Below are 19,964 nucleotides of genomic sequence, written 5' to 3' on the forward strand. Positions count from 1 at the left end.
GCCTGAAAATAGAGACCAGGGGGCGTGGCTGGGCGTGCAAATATCGCCCAGGGGGCGTGGCCCGCCCCGGAGAAAACAACGTGGAGCAATAGGGAGAGGGGGCGTGGCCCAGGGGAGGGGGCGTGGCTTTTCCGCGGAGGGGATGGTATATAAATGGCAGGGCGGGGCGCTGTATGGAAATAGGGGGCGGGGCATCCGGACGGCAGGAAGCGTCGTTTCCGCTGCGGTGTCGAGCGGAGCCGGAGCCGGAGTCTGGACCTGGGCCGCCGCGTGAGTCCGGGAGAGACCGAGACCCCCCCCGCCGGGCTCTGCCCCCCCCCTCCCCCGGGATCGCCACCCCCCCCTCCGGGTTCTGCCTCCCCCAAGGGGTCCCCCTCCCCCACCACCGGGCTTTGCCCCCCCCGGGATCCTCCTCCCCCACCGCCGGGAACCGCTCCCCCGGGCTCTGCCGCCCCTCCCCCCCGGGTCCCCCTTCTCCACCATTACCCCAGCCCCTCCCGCAACCACCGGCATGTACCCCCCTTCCCGGCTGGCCCTTACCCCCACTGCCGGGATCTCCCCGCACCCCGGAATGTGTCCCCCCAGGGAACCCCTCCCCCCCACCGCTGGATCTGCCCCACCCCCAGGAGCCCCCATTCCCTCCTCTCTTGGGATCCCTGGATTCTTCCTCTGCCCCCCTGCAAATCCCGCTGGAATCTGCCCCCCAGCCCCTCCTCCTCCACTGCCCTCCTCCCCCAGTCCTGCATGGGAATCCCCCGGCCCACCCCCAAGACCTGCCCCTCCCCCCTGAGATCTTCCCCCTCCCTCACTCCATGCGGATTCCCCGCCCCCCCCCCCCGCACCTCCTCCTCCCATCTCCTCCACTTGCCCCTCTCCAGGGGGATTCCCTCCAGCCACTCCCTGGATCTGTCCCCCAGCCTCCTCCTCTTAGTTTCCCTCTGGGGTCTTCCATGGGGATCCCTCCCACCTCACCCCTGAGATCTGCCCCCCCCACCCCTCCTTCAGCTTTCCTTGGGATCCCCCAGCCCCCCCTGGAGATTTTCCCTGTTCCCCAGTGCCCACTGGGGATGCACCCCTCAATCTCTCCCAGCCCAGGGGATCCCCAGGCTCCTGTCTTCCAGCCTGCCCCCTTACCTCCTCCCTTGCCTGGCCTTGGGGGTCTTTTCCTCCCCTTTACCCCAGGGACCCCCTCAGACCCCAACATAGCCTCTGGGTTCTCCTCATGAGACTGAGTTGGGGGTGAGCCCCACACAGGGACCCCACTTCCCCAGGCAGCCCCTCTCATTTGGAGAAGGATCCTCTAACTCCCCCCCCCCACCCAGGCATCACCCCCTGTAACATCCCCGCCCAGCGCAGGGACCCCCTTTGCTCCTTGCCACCCAGTATCACAGCGGATAGGGGTGAGCCCTGCATATTCCAGGAGCCCCCCGCTTATGGAGAGACCCCCCTGCCATCCTCCTTCTGGGCTCCAGCCCCCCAGTAACACCCTGTTCTGCCCCCCACCCAGCACTGGGACCCTCTGCCCCCCAACATCACAGCAGATGGGAATGAACCTCATATAAGGATCCCCCAAGAATGAAACCCCCACTTTCCCAGTACAGGGACCCCCTTTACTCCCAACATCTCAGAATGAGGTGAACCCCACAGAGGCCCCCTTCTTTAGGGAGCTCCCCCACTCAGAGACCCCCCCGACCCATTCCCTGGGCTCTTCCGCCCACCATCCCCTGCTCAGCCCAGGGAGCCCCCTTCACTCTCCACCCCACATACAACTGCTGCTGAACCCCTACATTTCTCCCAGCACCCCAGCTGCCCCCTCCCCTGCTAACCACCCGCCTTTCCCCTCCCCTATTCTCTGCAGGCGAACTCCAGAAACCATGCAGCTCTCCTGGCTTTTGGCCGCTGTCCTGTTTGCTGCCGTGGCATCTGTGCCCATCGACCGGCCCAAGGCGGAGAAGAAGGCAGAAGAGACACCCCCGGAACCACCGGTAAGAAGCCAAGTTGTTGCCCCTTTTCGAACTGGATGTTGCCCCATCACCTTGTAGCAGGGAGTTCCACCAGCTGCCGGCAAACCCGAATGAGTGCCAAGCTCCGTGTTTAGTCACTGGCCACTTCTTTGGCCTTGTGATACCCGGTTTGGTCAAGGCACAGTGAGACTGGAAACCCTTATTTGGTCTCAGCCCCCCCTCCCCCTTCTTTTTTTTTGTTTGGACCCAACAAAACAGTTGTCTTGTAGCAGGGAGTTCCGCTGGCTTATTGGCAAGACTAAGTTGCTTCTGTGTGTCTGGGGTACCTGTCTGGCCTCTGTGACCCTTGTGTCTGAGCCCTGCAGGATCTTTAATCCCCACCCCCGTCCTGGGAGCTAGGGCGGTGCTATTCCTCCATGTTATAGATGAGGGAAACTGAGGCACTAGTCACTGTCCGAGCCTGAGCCCAGCCTTCTTTTTATAAAACCTCTCAGGCACTGGAGTTTAGCTGCTAGGGGGTGTCACGGACTCACAGGTCGTGCCCCCTCTTGGCCCTGTATGGTCCCTGGAGGGGACCGTATGACACCCCCCACTTCGTCACAGAGGTTTAACCAGAGACTGGCTGAGTAGCAGGTGCCAGGGACCCCGACTAATAATGGTTCAGCTAAAAACAACAGATTTCCACCCCTCCCCATGCGACGGGAAAGATCTAGCTTGTGGGTGCTGGGAAGGCAGAAATGGAAGTGTTTGCTGTTATGGGTGTTACAGCAGGAAAGCCGAGAGCCCCCCACTTAGGGGGCTGTGTGTTTGAATTTAACAAGACAACTAACTTGGCTGGAATAGGATTGAAGTCAGACAATAAATCGATACTTCATCCGGCCGGCGTGAGGAGGAAGTGCACACGACGCGTGATGGCCCCCGAATTCAGCTCGGTTCTAACGCACTCCCAAAAATTCATGCCGCGGACGCTGGCTGGGGAGGAAGAAACCCCTTGGAAGTCGCTTTGGCTCGCAGCTTCCTTTGAAAATGATCAACTGACCTAATCAATAAGCCAAGGACATCTGGGGCTGATTGGTCACTGCTGAGATCAGCTGTTGCTGTAGTTGGCTTTTGAGGACTTTAGACGGGAATGAAAACATCAATCCACTGTTCCGTGGATTAAACCTAGGCTTGGCCAATTTGATTTTTATGGATCAGTTCAGTAGCGAAGTTTTGTTTGTTTTATGCCGATTTTTCGGTTTTTCTCAATGTCAGTTTTCACGAGGGCGCGGAATTCGGAAAGTGGAAAGCTTTTGAGGCGCTAAAAGGCGTGTGGTCAGCGTTGAGTGGCGAACTAGCCCTCAGAAATAGCCTTCAATCAAACCGTAATAGGATTCCCGGCATCGTTTTCTCTCCCTTTGCCTCCCTGGGAGTTTCCATTTGCCTCCATGATGCTGTTTTTTTCCACGTGTCCGGGGAAATCAGCGCTTACAATCCAAAATTGGATCCTGTCACCGTGCTTCCTTACCGAACACACCTGAATGTTCCCTGCCCGTCTTATGAATTATAAATCTGATTATTAAGGAAATCATTAAGAAAGGTATAGATAAAAAAACAGAAAATATCCTATTGCCTCTATATAAATCCATGGTACGTGCACACCTTGAATACTGCCTGCAGATGTGGTCGCCCCATCTCAATGAAGTTATATTGGAATTGGAAAAGGTTCAGAAAAAGGCAAGAAAAATGATTAGGGGTCTGGAATGGCTGCCATATGAGGAGAGATTAATAAGACTGGGACCTTTCAGCTTGGAAAAGAGACACCTAAGGGGGGGATATGATGGAGGTCTATAAAATCATGCCTGGTGTGGAGAAAGTAAACCAGGAAGTGTTGTTTACTCATAACACAAGAACTAAGGATCACCCAATGAAATGAACAGGCAACAGGTTTGAAACAAACGGGAAGTATTTCTTCACACAGCGCACAGTCAACCTGCGGAACTCCTTGCCACAGGATATTGTGAAGGCCAAGATTATAACGGTTCAAAAAAGACCTAGATAAATTCATGGAGGCCATTAGCCAGGATGGGCAGGGATGGTGTCCCTAGCCTCTGTTTACCAGACACTGGGAATGGGCGACAGGATGGATCAGTGGATGATTCCCTGTTCTGTTCATTCCCTCTGAGGCACCCAGCATTGGCCACTGCCGGAAGACAGGAGACTGGGATAGATGGACCTGTCACGGACTCACAGATTGTGCCCACTTTTGGCCCTGTGTGGTCCGTGGGGGAGAACCCCCTTTAGGGCGACAGCCCTTCTCGGGGGTCCACTCTCTCCTGGTGTTAGGCCCCTCCACCTCCTGGAGCCGCCCCTCTCTGAGCCTTAGCACATCTGACTCTGCCGTGGGCCGCCTCAGGGAGTCCCCTCGCTCTGGACCCCCTGGGGGACGATGCCCCCCCTGTTCTCTAGGCTGGAGCGACTCAGCCAGCATAACACAGGAGAGTTATTGAGCGTTGAACCCAGCACAGGAAACTCTCCGGGCCTCAGGCCTGGCCTCCCTCAGCCCAGCACATCCCAGTCTCCCTGCAGCCAGGTGGGCTCTGCCTGCTCCACCTTTCCAGAGATTAGAGCAGCTACAAAAGCAGAAAACCCAATAATAATGGGGGTTTTCAAGTATCCCTATATTGGCTGGGAACATGTCCCCCCTGGATGGGATGCAGAGATGCAATTTCTAGACCCCAATTTCTAGCTTCTTGGAGCAGCTGGGCCTGGAACCCACAAGGGAAGGGGCAATTCTTGATTTAATCCGAAGTGGAGCTCAGGATCTGCTGCTACGGCGACCAGACAGCAAGTGTGAAAAATCGGGATGGGTGTGTGTGTGTGTGTGTGGGGGGGGGGGGGTGGTAATAGGAGCCTATATAGGAAAAAGACCCACAAATCAAGACTGTCCCTGTCAAATCAGGACATCTGGTCACCCCGTCTGCTCCGAGTGATGAAGGTGGCTGAGCTGCTTGGTAATAGTGACCATAATGTAATTACATTTAATATCCTTGTAGGGGGAGAAATGCCAGAGAAACCCCCACCACGGCAGCATTTAACCAGGGCTGCCCAGAGGATTGAGGGGGCCTGGGGCAAAGCAGTTTCGGGGGCCGCTTCCATTTAAAAAAAAGTTGTTCTCGTGGGGGCCCCGGTGGGGCCTGGGGCAAATTGCCGCACTTCCCCCCTCCCTCCTCTCCCCCCCCCCCCCTCCCGGCGGCCCTGCATTTAACTTCAGAAAGGGGAACAACGCCAAACCTAAACTCCATTTCCCTGGAAATTGAAAGGAACAGTCCCAAGGTGAAAAGCCTGCGAACTGCATGGAGACGATTTAAAAATGCCATAATAGCGGCTCAAACTAAAAACCCCTCAAAAAATGCCACCAGGGCTAAACAGCAGAGTAAAGGGGGTGGTTTGAGGAGAAAAAGGCGTAAAATCTCATCATGCCACTATATAAATCCATAGATCTGGCTGCCCCCCCTCAGAAAGGAGCTATTAGAATTGGAAATGATTAGCGAGATGGACCAGCTTCCGAATGAGGGAAGATGACTGCGGGGGGATATAATGGAGATCTATAAAATCATGAGGGGTGTCGAGGGAGGGAAGTGTTTCCTCCTTCACGTAACCCAAGAACTAGGGGTCACCCGGTGAAATGAACGGGCAGCAGGCCTGACACAAACAAAAGGAAGTATTTCCCCACCCAACGCACAGTCAGCCTGTGGCGCTCGTTGCCGGGGATGTTGTGAAGGCCAGTAGTGTTAACCCCGTTCAAACAAGGATTCGATACGTTCACCGAGGAGAACTCTGCTAGTTCCTGTTAGCCAAGATGGGCAGAGAGGCAACCGCCTGCTCTGACTGTCCCTAAACATCTGACTGCCAGCAGCCGGGAGGGGATGGGATGCATCACTGGGTGCTAGTCCAGAGCCCCCCTGCTTCCCAGCTGGGCATCTGATACCCCCGGCCCCAAGCCCCCTCTGTTGGCTTCTCTCTAGGGAAACAGGGTGGCCTGGGCCCCGCCTCCTCCCCTCTCCCGTCCTCTGGTCCCTCTGGCTGGTCAGGTCACCGGGGTCCTGTCCCCGCAGCCCATTGTCCTCCCCCCGGCCAGAACCGGCTGGGACTCCTGACCTGGGCCTCCAGGTCGCCAGGCAGGGCCGGCTTTGGGCCGATTCACCCGATTCCCTGGAATCGGGCCCCGTGCCGGCACCTTTCTAATTTTTACTCACCTGGCGGCGCTCCGGGTCTCTAGTGGCATTTTGGCAGCGGGTCCTTGAGTGCCGCCAAAGACCCAGAGCAAGTGAAGGACCCGCGCCGCCGGCTGGGTATGAATCGGGCCCCGCACTTGCTAAAGCCGGCCCTGTGACACCAGGTCACCAGTCGCTGGGGTCTCCATTCTCCAGGCCATCAGCCGGGGTCCCAAGTTCCCTCTCCGGTCCTCTGTACTCACAAACTCCCACTCCCCTCCGCTCCTTAAACCCGTAACACCCAGGGACACTGAGTCCCACCCCCTCGGCATGGAACCCACTGGAAAAACAGGGAGAAAACAAGACAATCCCCCACTTCGTCACAGGACCTTTTGTCTGATCTAGTGGGGCCATTCTTATGATTAATTCCTCGTTTCATCAACTTCATCAGCTACAAAAAAGATCTGTGACCAAGCGTTTAAGGCAGAAGACAGTGGTTAGAGGAATTCCTGAGAAGCTAGAAGCATCTCTCGTTAACTTATTATTAAACCCCTGCCTCTCAGCCGTGAGAAGAAGTCGCTCTCTGGCCTAAATCATTGCAGCCAGAGGGAGAGGACACGCGATCCATGAATAACACGCTACAGTCCAGTTAAAATTTGATGGCGTCTCCCACCCATTTCAGGGGTCCTGAGATGAGACCAAAGACTCCCCTTCCGCCCCTCCCCCCCGCACGGTATTCCAGGACCAGCATTAACCATTTTGCATCTGCTTGTGAGCACTGCAGCATAGGAGGGAAACTGAGGCAGGCTGCAGCCTGTTGAAAAAGATGATGGAAAATTCCCCACTGGCTTACCCAGGCGGCACTCCCCAGTGGACCTGCCAATGAGTCTCCACCCAGGACAGGAGCTAAAATGTAGCTTGTAGATCACCCACCGGGGCCAGTGTTGGCCTGGGGCAACTTGGGCCCAGCTCCAAGGAAGCCAGGAGGCTCGGGCAGCTCCAGTGTGTTTATTAACAGTTGGTGTCAGGGCAGCCCTCGGGCCCGGATCGGATCCCGTCACCGAAGGGCTGCTGTGGGCATGGTCATGTTTTGGCTGGTGGGTTCTGGGAAGGCGGATCTTGAAGGCTCTCCTCTTGGGAGGATTACGGTAGCGCCGAGTGATTCCCACAGCTCAATTAGGCAAATGAAGGATCATGTATAGATGGGGAAACTGAGGCCTTCCCTATCCTCCCTGCTCTAACCACTAGACCCCACTCCCCTTCCAGAGCCAGGGAGAGAACTCAGGAGTCTGGGCTCCCAACTGCAAGCCCCTCGCGGTGCAAGTAAGGCGTCACCTGAAGCAGGACGGGCGACTGTGTTCTGTGCGGTCGCTATACGTCCCCAGCAGGTTCAGTGTGTCCTGGAGGAGATATTGGGGGGTGGATCCGGAGCCGAGTGCCCCCTGGCTGGGAGGGCCCCCTGGCCTGACCTCTCGCTGTCGCTCGGCAGGACACGGGGCTGTATTACCATCGCTACCTGCAGGAGGTGATCAACGTGCTGGAGACAGACAGCCACTTCCGGGAGAAGCTGCAGGCGGCCAACGCCGAAGACATCAAGGTGAGAGAGACGGGCCATGGGGCCTTTCCCCTTGGAGGGGCGCCCTGTCTGGCCCCAGGGTGGGCTGGCTGGGGGCGGGGCATGGGGAAGGGGGCGTGTCTTTTCCTGCCCCGGGGTGGGCTGGCTGGGGGCGGGGCATGGGGAAGGGGGCGTGTCTTTTCCTGCCCCGGGGTGGGCTGGCTGGGGGCGGGGCATGGGGAAGGGGGCGTGTCTTTTCCTGCCCCGGGGTGGGCTGGCTGGGGGCGGGGCATGGGGAAGGGGGCGTGTCTTTTCCTGCCCCGGGGTGGGCTGGCTGGGGGCGGGGCATGGGGAAGGGGGCGTGTCTTTCTGACAGCTGCTCCCCCGCCCCCCTGGTCCGTGGCAGAGCGGGAAGCTGAGTAAGGAGCTGGACTTCGTGAGCCATCACGTCCGCACCAAGCTGGACGAGCTGAAGCGCCAGGAGGTCTCCCGGCTCCGCATGCTGCTCAAGGCCAAGATGGATGCAACCATGGAGCAGAGTGAGTGGGGAGCCCGGACTCTTGGGTTCCTTCCCCAGCACCGTGATGGGAGGGGGGGTCTGGTGTGTGTGTGTGGGGGGGGGGGGGAAACTCGGGTACTTTTCCCAGCTGTGTTAGTGGTACCTGGTGAACTTTCACCTTTTCCTCTCTGCCTCAGTTTCCCCACCTAAGCAAGGGAGGATGGGGGGCCAGAACCTCACAGAGGGGAATTGCCCCATTCCCGCCCCCACTGAGCCAGCCAGTCCCTGCCCTGGGGCTGGATGGGAACCGGCGCCCCCTAGAGGGGACAGGCCCCATGCCCCATTTCCTGCCCCCCCTGAGCCAGCCAGTCCTTGCCCTGGGGCCGGATGAGAGCTGGCGCCACCTAGAGGGGACAGGCCCCTGCCCCATTCCCAGCCCCCCTGAGCCAGCCAGTCCCTGCCCTGGGGCCGGGTGGGATCTGGCACCCCCTAGAGGGAACAGACCCCGTGCCCCATTCCCTGCCCTATGTCTCCCCCAGACGTGCAGATCGATCATCTGGGGCTGCTGAAGCAGTTTGAGCACCTGGACCCCCAGAACCAGCACACGTTCGAGGCCCGCGACCTGGAGCTGCTCATCCAGGCGGTGAGGGTGGGGGGGCGTGGGGAGGAGAGGTCAGAAGGAACCAGTTCTTTGGGGGGGGATGGGGCATATAGGGGAGGGGCAGCTGGGGGTTGGTGGGGGGCTTCATCCCATCCTCATCCTGGATACAGTGAGGAGAACTCTTCCCTCACCCCCGCATGGGGAAATTCCCTCCTGTTAACTCTTTCATCCCCACCTGAGGGTCCCCTTGGGTCCACTGGACTTGCCCAGCCTGGGGTGGGGGGTAGAGGGTGGGGGCTGGTGAGTCTGCTCCCAAGAAAGGGTGGAGAGAACATGATGTGGTTGGGTCAGAGCAATGGGGGCTGGGAGCCAGGACACCTGGGTTCTCTTCCCGGCTCTGGGAGGGGAGTGGGGTCTAGTGGTTAGAGGTGGGGCTGAGGGCCAGCCAGGACACCTGGGTTCTCTCCCCAGCTCTGGGAGGGGAGTGGCGTCTAGTGGTTTGAGCAGGGGGGGCTGGGAGCCAGGTCTCCCGGGCTCTCTCCCGGCTCTGGGAGGGGAGTGGGGTCTAGTGGTTAGAGGTGGGGCTGAGGGCCAACCAGGACACCTGGGTTCTCTCCCCAGCTCTGGGAGGGGAGTGGCATCTAGTGGTTTGAGCAGGGGGGGCTGGGAGCCAGGTCTCCCGGGCTCTCTCCCGGCTCTGGTGAGGGGAGTAGGGTCTAGTGGTTAGAGCAGGGGGGCTGGGAGCCAGGTCTCCTGGATTCTCTCCCAGCTCTGGGAGGGGAGTGGGGTCTAGTGGTTAGAGCTGGGGGGGCTGGGAGCCAGGACTCCTGGGTTCCATGCTGACAGCCGCCCCTCCTGCAGGCCACCAAGGACCTGGAGAACTACGACGCGGCCCATCACGAGGAGTTCAAACGATACGAGATGCTGAAGGAACACGAACGGCGCGAATACCTCAAGTCCCTGGACGAAGAGAAACGGCGGGCAGAGGAGGCCCGGTTCCAGGAGCTGCGCCAGAAGCACAAGGAGCACCCCAAAATCAATGTCCCGGTAACAACCCCCTCCCCTTCCCCGTAGGTGGGCTGGGCTCACTCCCAGCTGGGCCGGGGAGGCAGAGCAGGACATGGGAGTTACCTGGGGAACTCCTTGCTACAGCATGTGTGTATGTGTGTGTGTTTGGGGGCGAGGGGGAGAGCGCATTTGCCTGCAGGACCTGTTGCTTCAGTGGTCACAGGTCAGCATTAATCTGCAGAACTCCCTGCATCGGGGGCTGGGGTTACCCCAGAGAGCCCACAGCTGTAGGGGATGTGAGGTTAGGGGGTTAGCCTGCCTCTGTGCAGCTACAAGACACTAGAGGGCGCCACGGAGCCAACGGCCAGGCTTACGCTGAATTCATCTGTGGAACTCCATGCTGCAGGGGGTGGAGGCAGTCTCCGGTCATGGGCTCGGGAAAGGGGAGGGGATTAGCACCCCGCCCCCACACCTCCCAGCTCTGGGAAAATGTGGCGTCATTGTAGGGGCAAGTCAAGTGGGGAAGAGCCTGAATGATGATTGGCAGGTGGGAGGCTTGGATCCAGGAGACCTGGGTTTTATCCCCTTCTCCCCTTGACTCTGCCCCCTGCAGGGCAGCCGAGATCAGCTCAAGGAAGTCTGGGAGGAGACAGACGGGCTGGACCCCAGCGAGTTCAATCCTAAAACGTTCTTCAAACTGCACGGTGAGGGGCCTATCTGCTGCCCCGTGACACTCCCCACCCCTGCCCCAGGCAGCCCTCTGTCCTCTGCGCAGCTCCCCCCTCTGTGTGGGGCCAGCATCACCTGCTGAAGTCAACCCAGGGGAGTCAGGCACATCCCGTCCTCCGTTCAGGGGCTTTAGGGGCTGGGGAAGGGGAGCAGGCTTGGTAACACACTAACCTCTTGGGGTGGGATGGGGGGCGCTGTGCGGGGAACCCCCCACCCCCCCAGCCACCTCTGCCCCCAGCATTTTCACTGAGACCCGACCATCCCACCCCATAGTGGGTGGAGAGAAATTGACACACACCCTCAACTCCCCCCACCGGCATATTCAGCCTCTCTGTGGGGCGGGTGGGGTTTGACACGACGACGTCTGGCTCCTGGGAACTTGGAAACTTGTCACCTGTCGGGGGCCGCTGGAGAGAGCGAGGTGGGACTGGTGCCTCCTAGAGGGGAAAGGCCCCATCCCCCACTCCCTGAGCCAGCCAGTCCCTGCCCTGGGGCCAGATGGGAGCTGGCACCCCCTAGAGGGGACAAGCCCCATTCCCCACCCCCCTGAGCCATCCAGTCCCCCCCCCCCCGGGTGGGAGCTGGCACCCCGTAGAGGGGAGAGGCCCCGTGCCCCATTCCCTGCCCCCCTGAGCCAGCCAGTCGCTGCTCTGGGGCCGGGTGGGAGCCGGCTCCCGCTAGAGGAAAGATTCCCCTGCCCCGGCTGCGCTCACCCCCCGTCTGTTGCAGACACGAACAGCGATGGGGTTCTCGACGAACAAGAATTGGAAGCACTTTTCACCAAGGAGGTGAGCTCCCCCGATGGCGTGGGGGGGCCAGGCGGGGGGGTGAAGGCCTGTGCAGAAGGTGCCTGGACTCAGGGCTCCCTATTATCCTTCCTCCTGGACCCCAAGGGAGTGGGGAAAGCCACCCCATGGCTGTGCTGGGGGTGCTGGTGTGCCAGGGGGGCGGGCTGGAGGGGTAGTCGGACACCAGGATGTGGCAAACAGAGGGGGAGTGTGTGTGTCAGGGGAGAGTCGGGAAGGGAGCTGGGAGGGGGGGCGAAGATGGGAGGTGGCTGGCGGCAGAGGACAGGGAGGTCCTGAAGGGCAGATCTTCTGTGGGTCTGTATATTTGGGGCAGGGGGGAGGGGAGCTAAGCTGTGGGGATAGCATGGGGTGGGGCAGGCTGGGTGAGACAGACTATTGGGGGCAGGGGTGGGATGGGACCGATGGGGCTGAGCTGTGAGGGGGATGGAATGGGCAGGGCCCTTGTGTGCAGCGGTGGGTGGGTGGGGCCTAGGCGTGTGGCGGGGGGAGGGGGGAATGGGGCTATGCAGCTGGGCGGGTATTGATCAGGTGTTTTCCCCTGGCCCCCCCCAGCTGGAGAAGGTCTATGACCCCCGGAACGAGGAGGACGACATGCTGGAGATGGAGGAGGAGCGTCTGCGTATGCGGGAGCACGTCATGAAGAACGTGAATGACACACTCCCGCCGGCGGGGGGGGTCCTGGCCCTCAGTCTATTCTAGGGGGTCCTGGATTCAGTGTCTGGTCTATTCCCCGGCTTGGGGGACTATCTCCTGCCCCCACGCTGCCTCCCGAGGTCTCTGTCTCGTCACCCTAGCTGGGCCGTTTGGGGGATCCCCCAAGCCTCAGAACTTGAGGTCCTGCCCTGCCTTTCCACAGCTTAGCTACCCCTTGCAGCCCGTCTGGTTTCCCCCCCAAAAAAAAAATCTGTCCCCCCACGTTCTTCACTCGTGTACACCCCTAGGACTTTTCCCCTCTGCTTTGTCACCCCCGCAGGAGGGAATTCTCTTTGGCAAAAAGAAACCAAAAGCTTTAGCTGGTACAGGGGCTTTCGGATGCTATTTTTCTTGTGCGAACCCTAAAAAAGTTTTTGGCTGCAGGAAATTGACCCCCTTTGGAAATCTTAGATGTAGCCTGTGCTTCCCCCCCCGGGCTCCGCGGACCCCAGTGTGAAACCTGCCGATCGAACGGAAAATCTCTGATTTGGGGAAGCGAACGCCGACGAGTCGCCCAGAAAACCCTCGTCCGGATGCGACCGCCGCTCCCTTTTCTCAGATCCTTCTCCTTTTGTGCCGGCGCTGTCAGCAGGGGTTCTCCAAGACGGGTCTTTTCTTTCCCATTTCACCGCCCTTCCCGTGCACTTTAATCGGCTGGGAGGATGCTCGGTTTCTAACTGCGACCCGGACGCCCGGCTTCCAACGCCCGGCGGGTTCAAAACAACGTATGTGTCTATGCAGCAGCATCTACAGCCAGTCACTTGTTCTTTGGAGTTTGGATCCCCACACTGGGGGGCATCCAGATTGGCACCTTGTAAGCTTCATTTGCAAAACTAACATGGTCCTGGAGTGAAGGGGAGGCGGGGCCCATCCAGTCGCTTTTCCCCAGTGGGGATGAGAATCAGCACCTCCAAATCGGAGGGGGTGGCCCTCTCCCAGATGAAAGTGATGGGAGAGCAGCTGCCCTCACTAGCCAAGTTTGAGTATCTCGGGGTCGCGTTCATGAGTGACGGTGAGCGGGAGATCGACTGGCGGATTGGGGTGGCGGCGATGAAGCAGGAGTTGAGTCCCCATCCTCCCCTCCGGGCGTGAGCTTTGAGGAATGACCGAAAGGGACGAGATCGCAGGTGCAAGCAGCGGAAATGAGGTTTCTCTGCTTACTTTCCAAGATAATGAGGTACTCAGAGGGCCTCCGAGCAGAGCCAGGAAAAGCAGCGTAAAGGAAGACGCAGTGAGGTGCTCTTGAGCGTGGTTTCTAAGCGTCAATCCTGCGGGCTCCGGCACCTCCGTGGTGGGCGTTTCGTCTTCCCCGACCGTTTGCTGTTGTCCCGGGCCCAGTTCTGCAATTGCCCAAAATTCGTAGCTGCTTTTCCGATTCCGTCAAGGGCCCAAGAAGCGAAAGCCATCAACGAAATCTGACAAACACCCACGCGCCAGTTCTAACTGGAGGCATCCGCAAAGAGAGACTCGGGCCCGATGGATCTGGTACCAGATCGCCGTCACTACTGGGGACGATTCCAACCGGGAGTTTCCCCATGGGTCTTCCTAATGAGGGACCCTCTTTTCTATTGCAATTCTGACCACGCTGTATGCGTCTGCATGATGGCATCCACCCTCTTTTTTCCTCATCTGGCCTCCCGCACCCCATGAATGCCCCATTTTCCCCCCAGGTCATTGCTTCGTGCCTCTTAGTCCTTGTTCAACGTCTCTGTCCTGCATGCGTCGGGATTGAAAGGTCGGTGACGCTACAATCGTGGGTCAGGATGCTCTCTGGCTGTCTCCTCGCCCGCTGGCACATCTCTCTCTGTCATCTGGTGACATTGCTGGCGTAGGGTCACCTAGACAAGGGTTCTCCAGCCTAGTCGGGCAAAGCTAAAATTTTACGGGTGTCAGCCTCGTGGTCCAGCCCCACTTTATTTATATACCTAACGCTCATCTCTCCAAAATATGCCTTGATTGTCCGTTTCTGTCCTCCTACAATTGAAATCTATTGCGCCATCCCTGGATTGTGTCGGAAACAGCATCTGAAGTGACCCTAATGCAATGATCAGTTCATTTCATTCTCCATTCGCTGCAGTTTACGTGTGTAGCGCTGGTTCCCAGCCTTGGACACCTGTCCGGGGTTCCTGGTGCTGGCAGACCGGTGGGTTGCGGCGTCTTCGTTTGGTGTTGGGTCCTATCTGTCCATTTTCGGTGCAGCTCGGCAGCCTGGGAAAACGGTCCCTGGAAGTGCAGAAAGAGCCATCTCCGGGTACCCGGCACGTTACCCATCTCTGGGATGTTTCTCGATCAAGCTGTCGGTTCAGCGTGGCTCAGCCAGACACCTGCCGCCGGCTCATTTTCCAGCGAGCGATCCGCGTTGTCTGTAGTTCCCGTAACGCTTTCGTCCCTGGTCGACTGCACCGTGTCCCAGGGGGTTCCTGTTTTTGGCGGGTCCTTGTTCCAGGCTGCGGCTCCAGGACCTGCTCTGGTCTCCCATGGGGCAGAAAGGAAAAATAAACCCCCACGCCTCCCCCCACACACCCCCCAACAGGCACCCCACGGGGCCACAATGCTAGGGTGATGGGCACAGAGTTCCCATGTTGGGGCCCAGGAGTCGGGACAAGGGAGGTGGATGGGGGGCAGAGGGGGCGTAGGGAGTGCTGGGGGGCCCAGACTCCATCTCACCCCTTTATCTTCCCCCTCCTCCAGGTGGATTTGAACCAGGACCGGCTGGTGACGCTGGAGGAATTCCTGAAGTCCACCGAGAAGAAGGAATTTAACGAGGCTGGAGGCTGGGAGGTGGGTGTTGGGGGGGTCTCTCTTGGGGGGAGGCTGGGTTGGGGAGGCTCCATTATCTAACAGGGGGGTGAGGTGGAAGGGATGGGGGCCTGAATGTGGGGAGGGGAGGGGTCGATCCTGGCTCTCATCTCCAGCCTTCTCCCCCCGCCCCCCAGACGGTGGATGAGACGCAGGTGTACTCGGAGGCGGAGCTGCAGCAGTTTGAGGCGGAGCTAGCGGCCCAGGAGGCGGAGCTTGGCCGGCGGGCGGAGCAGCTGCGGCGCCAGCACCAGGATCTGCAGGAGCAGCAGGTCCGGCTGGATGCCCAGAAGAAAGAGTACCAGCAGGTGGGGGTGCTGTGGGGTGCCCGCCTTCCCTTGCTCCATCCACCGAGGGGTGGGGAGACCGGCTTTGGGTCCCCCCTGCCCCTCTGCCCAGGGGGGGTAAGCCCCTCTCCTGCCTAAGCTGGGGATCTCCCCCCACCAGAACTGACACTGCAGGGGGTAGGGCTGTACCCCTCGTGCCCCCAACCCAGGAGTCAGGAATTTTGGGGAGGGGGATCAATTGCCTCCCTCTCTTTTCGCGCCCCCCCCGCTGTTACGGGGTGGGGGGAGATCGGCACGTGGGGGTGGAATCTAGCAGCAGTAGCAGAGTTGTCTCTCTTCCCCCCCCCCCCCCCCAGTCTGTCCCCTGTGGGGAGGGAATTCAGGGCAGGAGGGGGGCAGACACCAGCAATTCCCATCCCAGTGGGGGAGGGGTAAAGGCTGCCCCGCCTCCCCCATCAGCAGGGGCCAATGTGGGAGCAGGCCCATGATTAACTCTTTCCTCCCCCCTCCCAGGCTGTGCTGCACATGGAGCAGAGGAAAACCCAGCAGGGGGAGGCACCGGTGGAGGAGCTGAAATTCCAGGCCCTGGCCCCGCACGCCGCCCCGGCAGGTAGGATGGGGGCTCAGGACTCCTGGGTTCTCCGCTCTGGGAGGGGAGTGGGGCCTAATGAGTTAGAGCAGGGGAGGCTGGGAGCCAGGACTCCTGGGTTCTCCGCTCTGGGAGGGGAGTGGGGCCTAATGAGTTAGAGCAGGGGAGGCTGGGAGCCAGGACTCCTGGGTTCTCCGCTCTGGGAGGGGAGTGGGGCCTAATGAGTTAGAGCAGGGGAGGCTAGGAGCCAGGACTCCTGCGTTCTCTCCTCAGCTCTGGGAGGGTGGGGGATTTAGGGGTTAGAGCAGGAGGAGGGGGAACTGGGAACCAGGACTCCTGGGTTCACCGCTCTGGGAGGGGAGTGAGGATCTAGTTGCTTGGTGCCAACCCGCCTTCTCCTGTCTCTGTTCCAGATCCGGCCGTGCCAGCAGCCCCAGGCCATGCCCTTGAACAGAACCATGTGGAACCTCCCCAGAACCAGCAGCAGCCGTCGCCACCACAGCCCAAAGTGCAGGTCCAGTGAAACTCTGTGTGAGCTGGAGATGGGTGGGGCCTCTTGATGGCCCCGCCCCTCCTTCTCCTGGGCCCTGCCCCTCTTCCTTCCTGACTGGCGCAGGGCTGGGGTCCTAGTATAACATCCAGACCAGGGGCTGTGCTGTCCGCAGTCCCCTTTTTGGCCATTGGGGGGCGACATTGAGTCTTGTCTGTTTTTTGGATTGGGGCGTCGGTTGGAGCTGGGGGCCTCCTGCCCCACAGTGCTGCATTGTGTTTCCCGGCTTCCCCACTTTCTCAGGGGTGGGGTGGGGGGTGAGGGGCTGCTGCAGTGTATGCTGGGTAGGCCTAGCTCAGTTTTTCCCTTCCACACCTGCCCACTAGCAGGTATTCTGGGGGTCGGGGCAGGCATGCAGTGCACTTTGCCATTGGATGGTGCATTATGGGTAACCCAGCCCCCCATCATGGAAATAAATTGAGCTATTAGCACTGTCTCCTCCTGCCCCCGACCAAACATCTCCCCCAAATTCTCTCAGCAACCAGTCTTTCCATATTGCTCATGGGCCCCACTGCCCCCTCCACCCTCATCTCTGCTGTCCCTCCCCACCCTGTGCTGGTCGTGGCAATGAAATAGACAAACTCCCCCCCCATCATCCTGAGCCCCTGAGTTTATAGCACAGGGGGACAGATCCCCCCCCCCCTTAAAATCCTTCATGCCCTGGCCACCTTCCCGAGCTGTGAGTGGGGTTCACTTGACTCCCCCGCTCCAAATTCTAGCTGCAGTCTTAAGGCCAATAGAACCGACTTCATTAAATAGGGGTGGGTGGAGCTTCCCCTGAGCTGGGCCCGACCCCACCAGACCCGGGGCAGGGTGGGAGCAGACCCATGTTAGAAATTATGGGACTTGGCACCAGACTGTTCGAATCATGGGCATTTTTTGGGAGACTGTAGGGGATGGGAGGGAACCTAAACCTGGCAGCAGTCTGGGGGTGATCTGGTGGGGGCTCCCCTTTTTTTGGGGGGATAGACCCCATGATGCCCCTAGCAGCGCTTCCCAGCTGCTATGGAACAAAACTGACCAGGCCCCTGCTGTCTCCCCAACTCTCCCACCTCAACTCATACTAGCTTTAGGGGTGCTCTGCTGTCCCCCAAATCCAGAGTCTCTACCCTGCAGCATGGGGAGCAGTCGCATGTGTCTTTCTGGCTCACTCTTTTCCCTACATAAAGGGTTAATTTAAGACACAAACTTGTCTCATTTTTGGGCTCGTGTATGGGGTGAGGGAGCTGATTTTAGCCAGCGGCGGGTCCGCCTGAACCTGGGATCCTCTGCCCTGGGCTCCAAAGGGTGTTGAAGATCCTGAGAAAGTGATGGGTGGGGGGGGAGGCTGGTCCCCAGGTGCAGAGTTGTTTAATCAGTTTGCTGATTGAAGTGAGGGGTTGGAGCCTGGGTGGGACTATTTTTTAAATCCTGCCCTACAATTCCCACCGCGTTTCTTGCATTTTTATCCTGCTGCCCCCTGCAAGTCCCATGAGAGAGATTCTCCCATACTATGAAAAAAAACAATTCCCACAAAATGCAGTTAACTTGTGGAACTCCTCGCCACAGGATGTTGTGAAGGCTAAGACTATAGCAGTGTTCAAAAGAGAACTAGATAAATGCCTGGACGACAGGCCCATCACTCTCCATTAACCAGGAGTGACAGGGATGGTGGCCTTGGCCACTGTTTGCCAGATGCTGGGAATGGATCATGTGATCGTTACCTGTTCTGTTCATCCCCTCTGGGGCACCTGGCACTGGCCATTGTCAGCAGCTGGGACACTGGGTCAGACTAAAGGTCCCTCTAGCCCAGTCTGGCCGTTCTCATCAGTGAATATGTTTGTCAATGGAATTGAGATGCAGTTTTTACCACTAGAAATAAAACCAATCTCAGAAAATACGTCCCTGCCCTGTGATCAGACCCCACCAATCTCCTTCGCTTACATTTAAGTATTAAAATGTTTAATGGGGCTGAGGTTTTTTGCCCCTGTGGGGCCACAAAGTATGTTTTACCCCTGTTCGTGCTGGTACAGCAGTGGGACACCTTCCCACCCCCACATCCAAGTCCAGCTCTGGGCCTCTGCAAGGGGGGCTCCCCCCAGCTAATGGGATTCTTGCATGGAGCAGAGAAAGGCCCTGAATGCGCACACATTCCACCTTGGCCTGGCAGGTGGTTGCTTTCCTGGGCAGCTGGACTCTGGGAAAGATTTAGGGGGCTGCGGTGGTCCCAGCACAGCTCAGGTGCAGCGGCTTCCCCAGAAGGCTAACAGGACCCTGGGATTCATTGAGCAAGGAACCCCATGTGGGATCAGAGAGGTGGTTTGCCCTCTGGATCAGGTTCTGGGGCAACACTCAGGGAATCCTGTGCCCAGTTCTGGGGCCTGCAGGTACCAGGGGAGGTGGGGGCTTCAGCAGCCACAAGGGAGATTTCAGTTGGAGTTGAGGGAAAAGTTTTGGGCTCTAAGGGGAGGCCAGGGGTGGCCCTGGCTTCCTGGGCAGGGAGCCTCCCTGTGGAGGGGTTTAAGGCTGGGTTAGACACATGGCAGGCTGGGCTGGCTCCAGCAAGCCCCTGACTCAGGGCTGTGTAATCAGTGACTCAGGCCAACCTTGGGAAGAGCTTTAAACTCCTACCGCGTGCCCATGAGTCACCAGCCGGTGCATCTGGTCTCTGTGCCTCTTGGGAATATTCCACTCAACTGGCTGGGGAGCTCCCCCTCCGGCCAAGCCAGATCCTCCCCCTGGATTGCACCCTAGTCAGGTCAAAAAGACCCAGGACAGGTCCCCTCTGCCCCAACCTTGGTAATACAGCTGAGAGCAGGGGCCTGCCACTTCTCCCTAAAGAGTCCAGTCTTCACCCCAGGAAGGCTCCTTCTCTCCTTGTACAGATGGGGAAATTGAGGCAGGGTCCAGGTCCCTGTGAGGGAGAAGGGCAGGGATAGAACCCAGGAGTCCTGGCACCTCCCTGCAAGAGGGAGTAGACTGACCCTGCCCCTCCCCACAGCTGGGGAGAGAACCTAGGAGTCCCAACGCCCCTGCCACAGCTCTGACCACCACTCCCCTCCCCAAGCAAGGGAGGGGGAAGTCAAGGGGGCCTGGTTCCTAGCACCTAATTGAAGTTTAAGAGGTTGATCAAAGCAGGCCTTGGGCCACTTATAACACCCCCCCCCCCCCCCGAGAGGTGGGAGTTTTATTAATGCTTTGTGCTCTCTCTGCACCCCCTCAGGCTGCATTACAGAGATCAGCCTGCAGCGAATGGCACAACCTGGCCTGAGATGGCCAGGAAATTCTCCCCCCTCAGCCGCCCGGGGATTGGTTTGAACAGCACCACACAGAGGAAGCGGCCATGTATTAAACCTTTATTAATAGACTTGGAGCAGTTAAAGTAGCCCAGAGTCAGAGCAACAGGGGAATAAAATACCAGGAGTCAGAAACACAAGGAAGGGTCTTGAGAAATCCGTTCTGCCCACTCCCCCCCCCCAATACATCCCCCTATAAAAAAAATATTTAATCCCCACCCCAGCCAGAAAATAATTTAACAGTAATAAATACACACAACAGATTGGAGCACACACATGGGAGATTGAGGTAGGTAAAGGGGTGTCATCCCCAAAGAAACCCAGGAGGCCTGGGTACCAGTTGCCCCCTGCTCTAACCACTAGTCATCACTCCCCTCCCAGAGCAGGAGGAAGAACCCAGGAGTCCCAGC

At 58.9% G+C, this 19,964-nt stretch overlaps 1 protein-coding gene across 1 annotated transcript; it reads left to right on the forward strand.

Annotated features, from left to right (window-relative positions):
• The first annotated feature begins 188 nt into the window (after positions 1-188).
• On the forward strand, positions 189-16,528 carry NUCB1 (nucleobindin 1). Its single transcript, XM_050927718.1, has 13 exons — positions 189-270; positions 1,859-1,985; positions 7,650-7,757; positions 8,122-8,254; positions 8,754-8,857; positions 9,677-9,862; positions 10,437-10,527; positions 11,282-11,340; positions 11,914-12,006; positions 14,746-14,835; positions 14,991-15,161; positions 15,654-15,750; positions 16,143-16,528. Exons 2-13 carry the CDS (start codon positions 1,875-1,877, stop codon positions 16,250-16,252), a joined length of 1,353 nt encoding a protein of 450 aa, XP_050783675.1. The 5' UTR covers positions 189-270; positions 1,859-1,874; the 3' UTR covers positions 16,253-16,528.
• The last annotated feature ends 3,436 nt before the right edge of the window (positions 16,529-19,964 follow it).

This window comes from Gopherus flavomarginatus, chromosome 18, assembly GCF_025201925.1.
Source record: "Gopherus flavomarginatus isolate rGopFla2 chromosome 18, rGopFla2.mat.asm, whole genome shotgun sequence".
Taxonomy (NCBI): domain Eukaryota; kingdom Metazoa; phylum Chordata; order Testudines; family Testudinidae; genus Gopherus; species Gopherus flavomarginatus.

Excerpts from the sequence above, each read along its gene's own strand:
- NUCB1 (XM_050927718.1), top strand. The coding sequence starts at position 1,875 with ATGCAGCTCTCCTGGCTTTTGGCCGCTGTCCTGTTTGCTGCCGTGGCA. Across the intron at positions 10,528-11,281 it reads AACGTTCTTCAAACTGCACG|ACACGAACAGCGATGGGGTT; the intron begins GTGAGGGGCCTA and ends CGTCTGTTGCAG. Across the intron at positions 15,162-15,653 it reads AGAAGAAAGAGTACCAGCAG|GCTGTGCTGCACATGGAGCA; the intron begins GTGGGGGTGCTG and ends CCCCCCTCCCAG.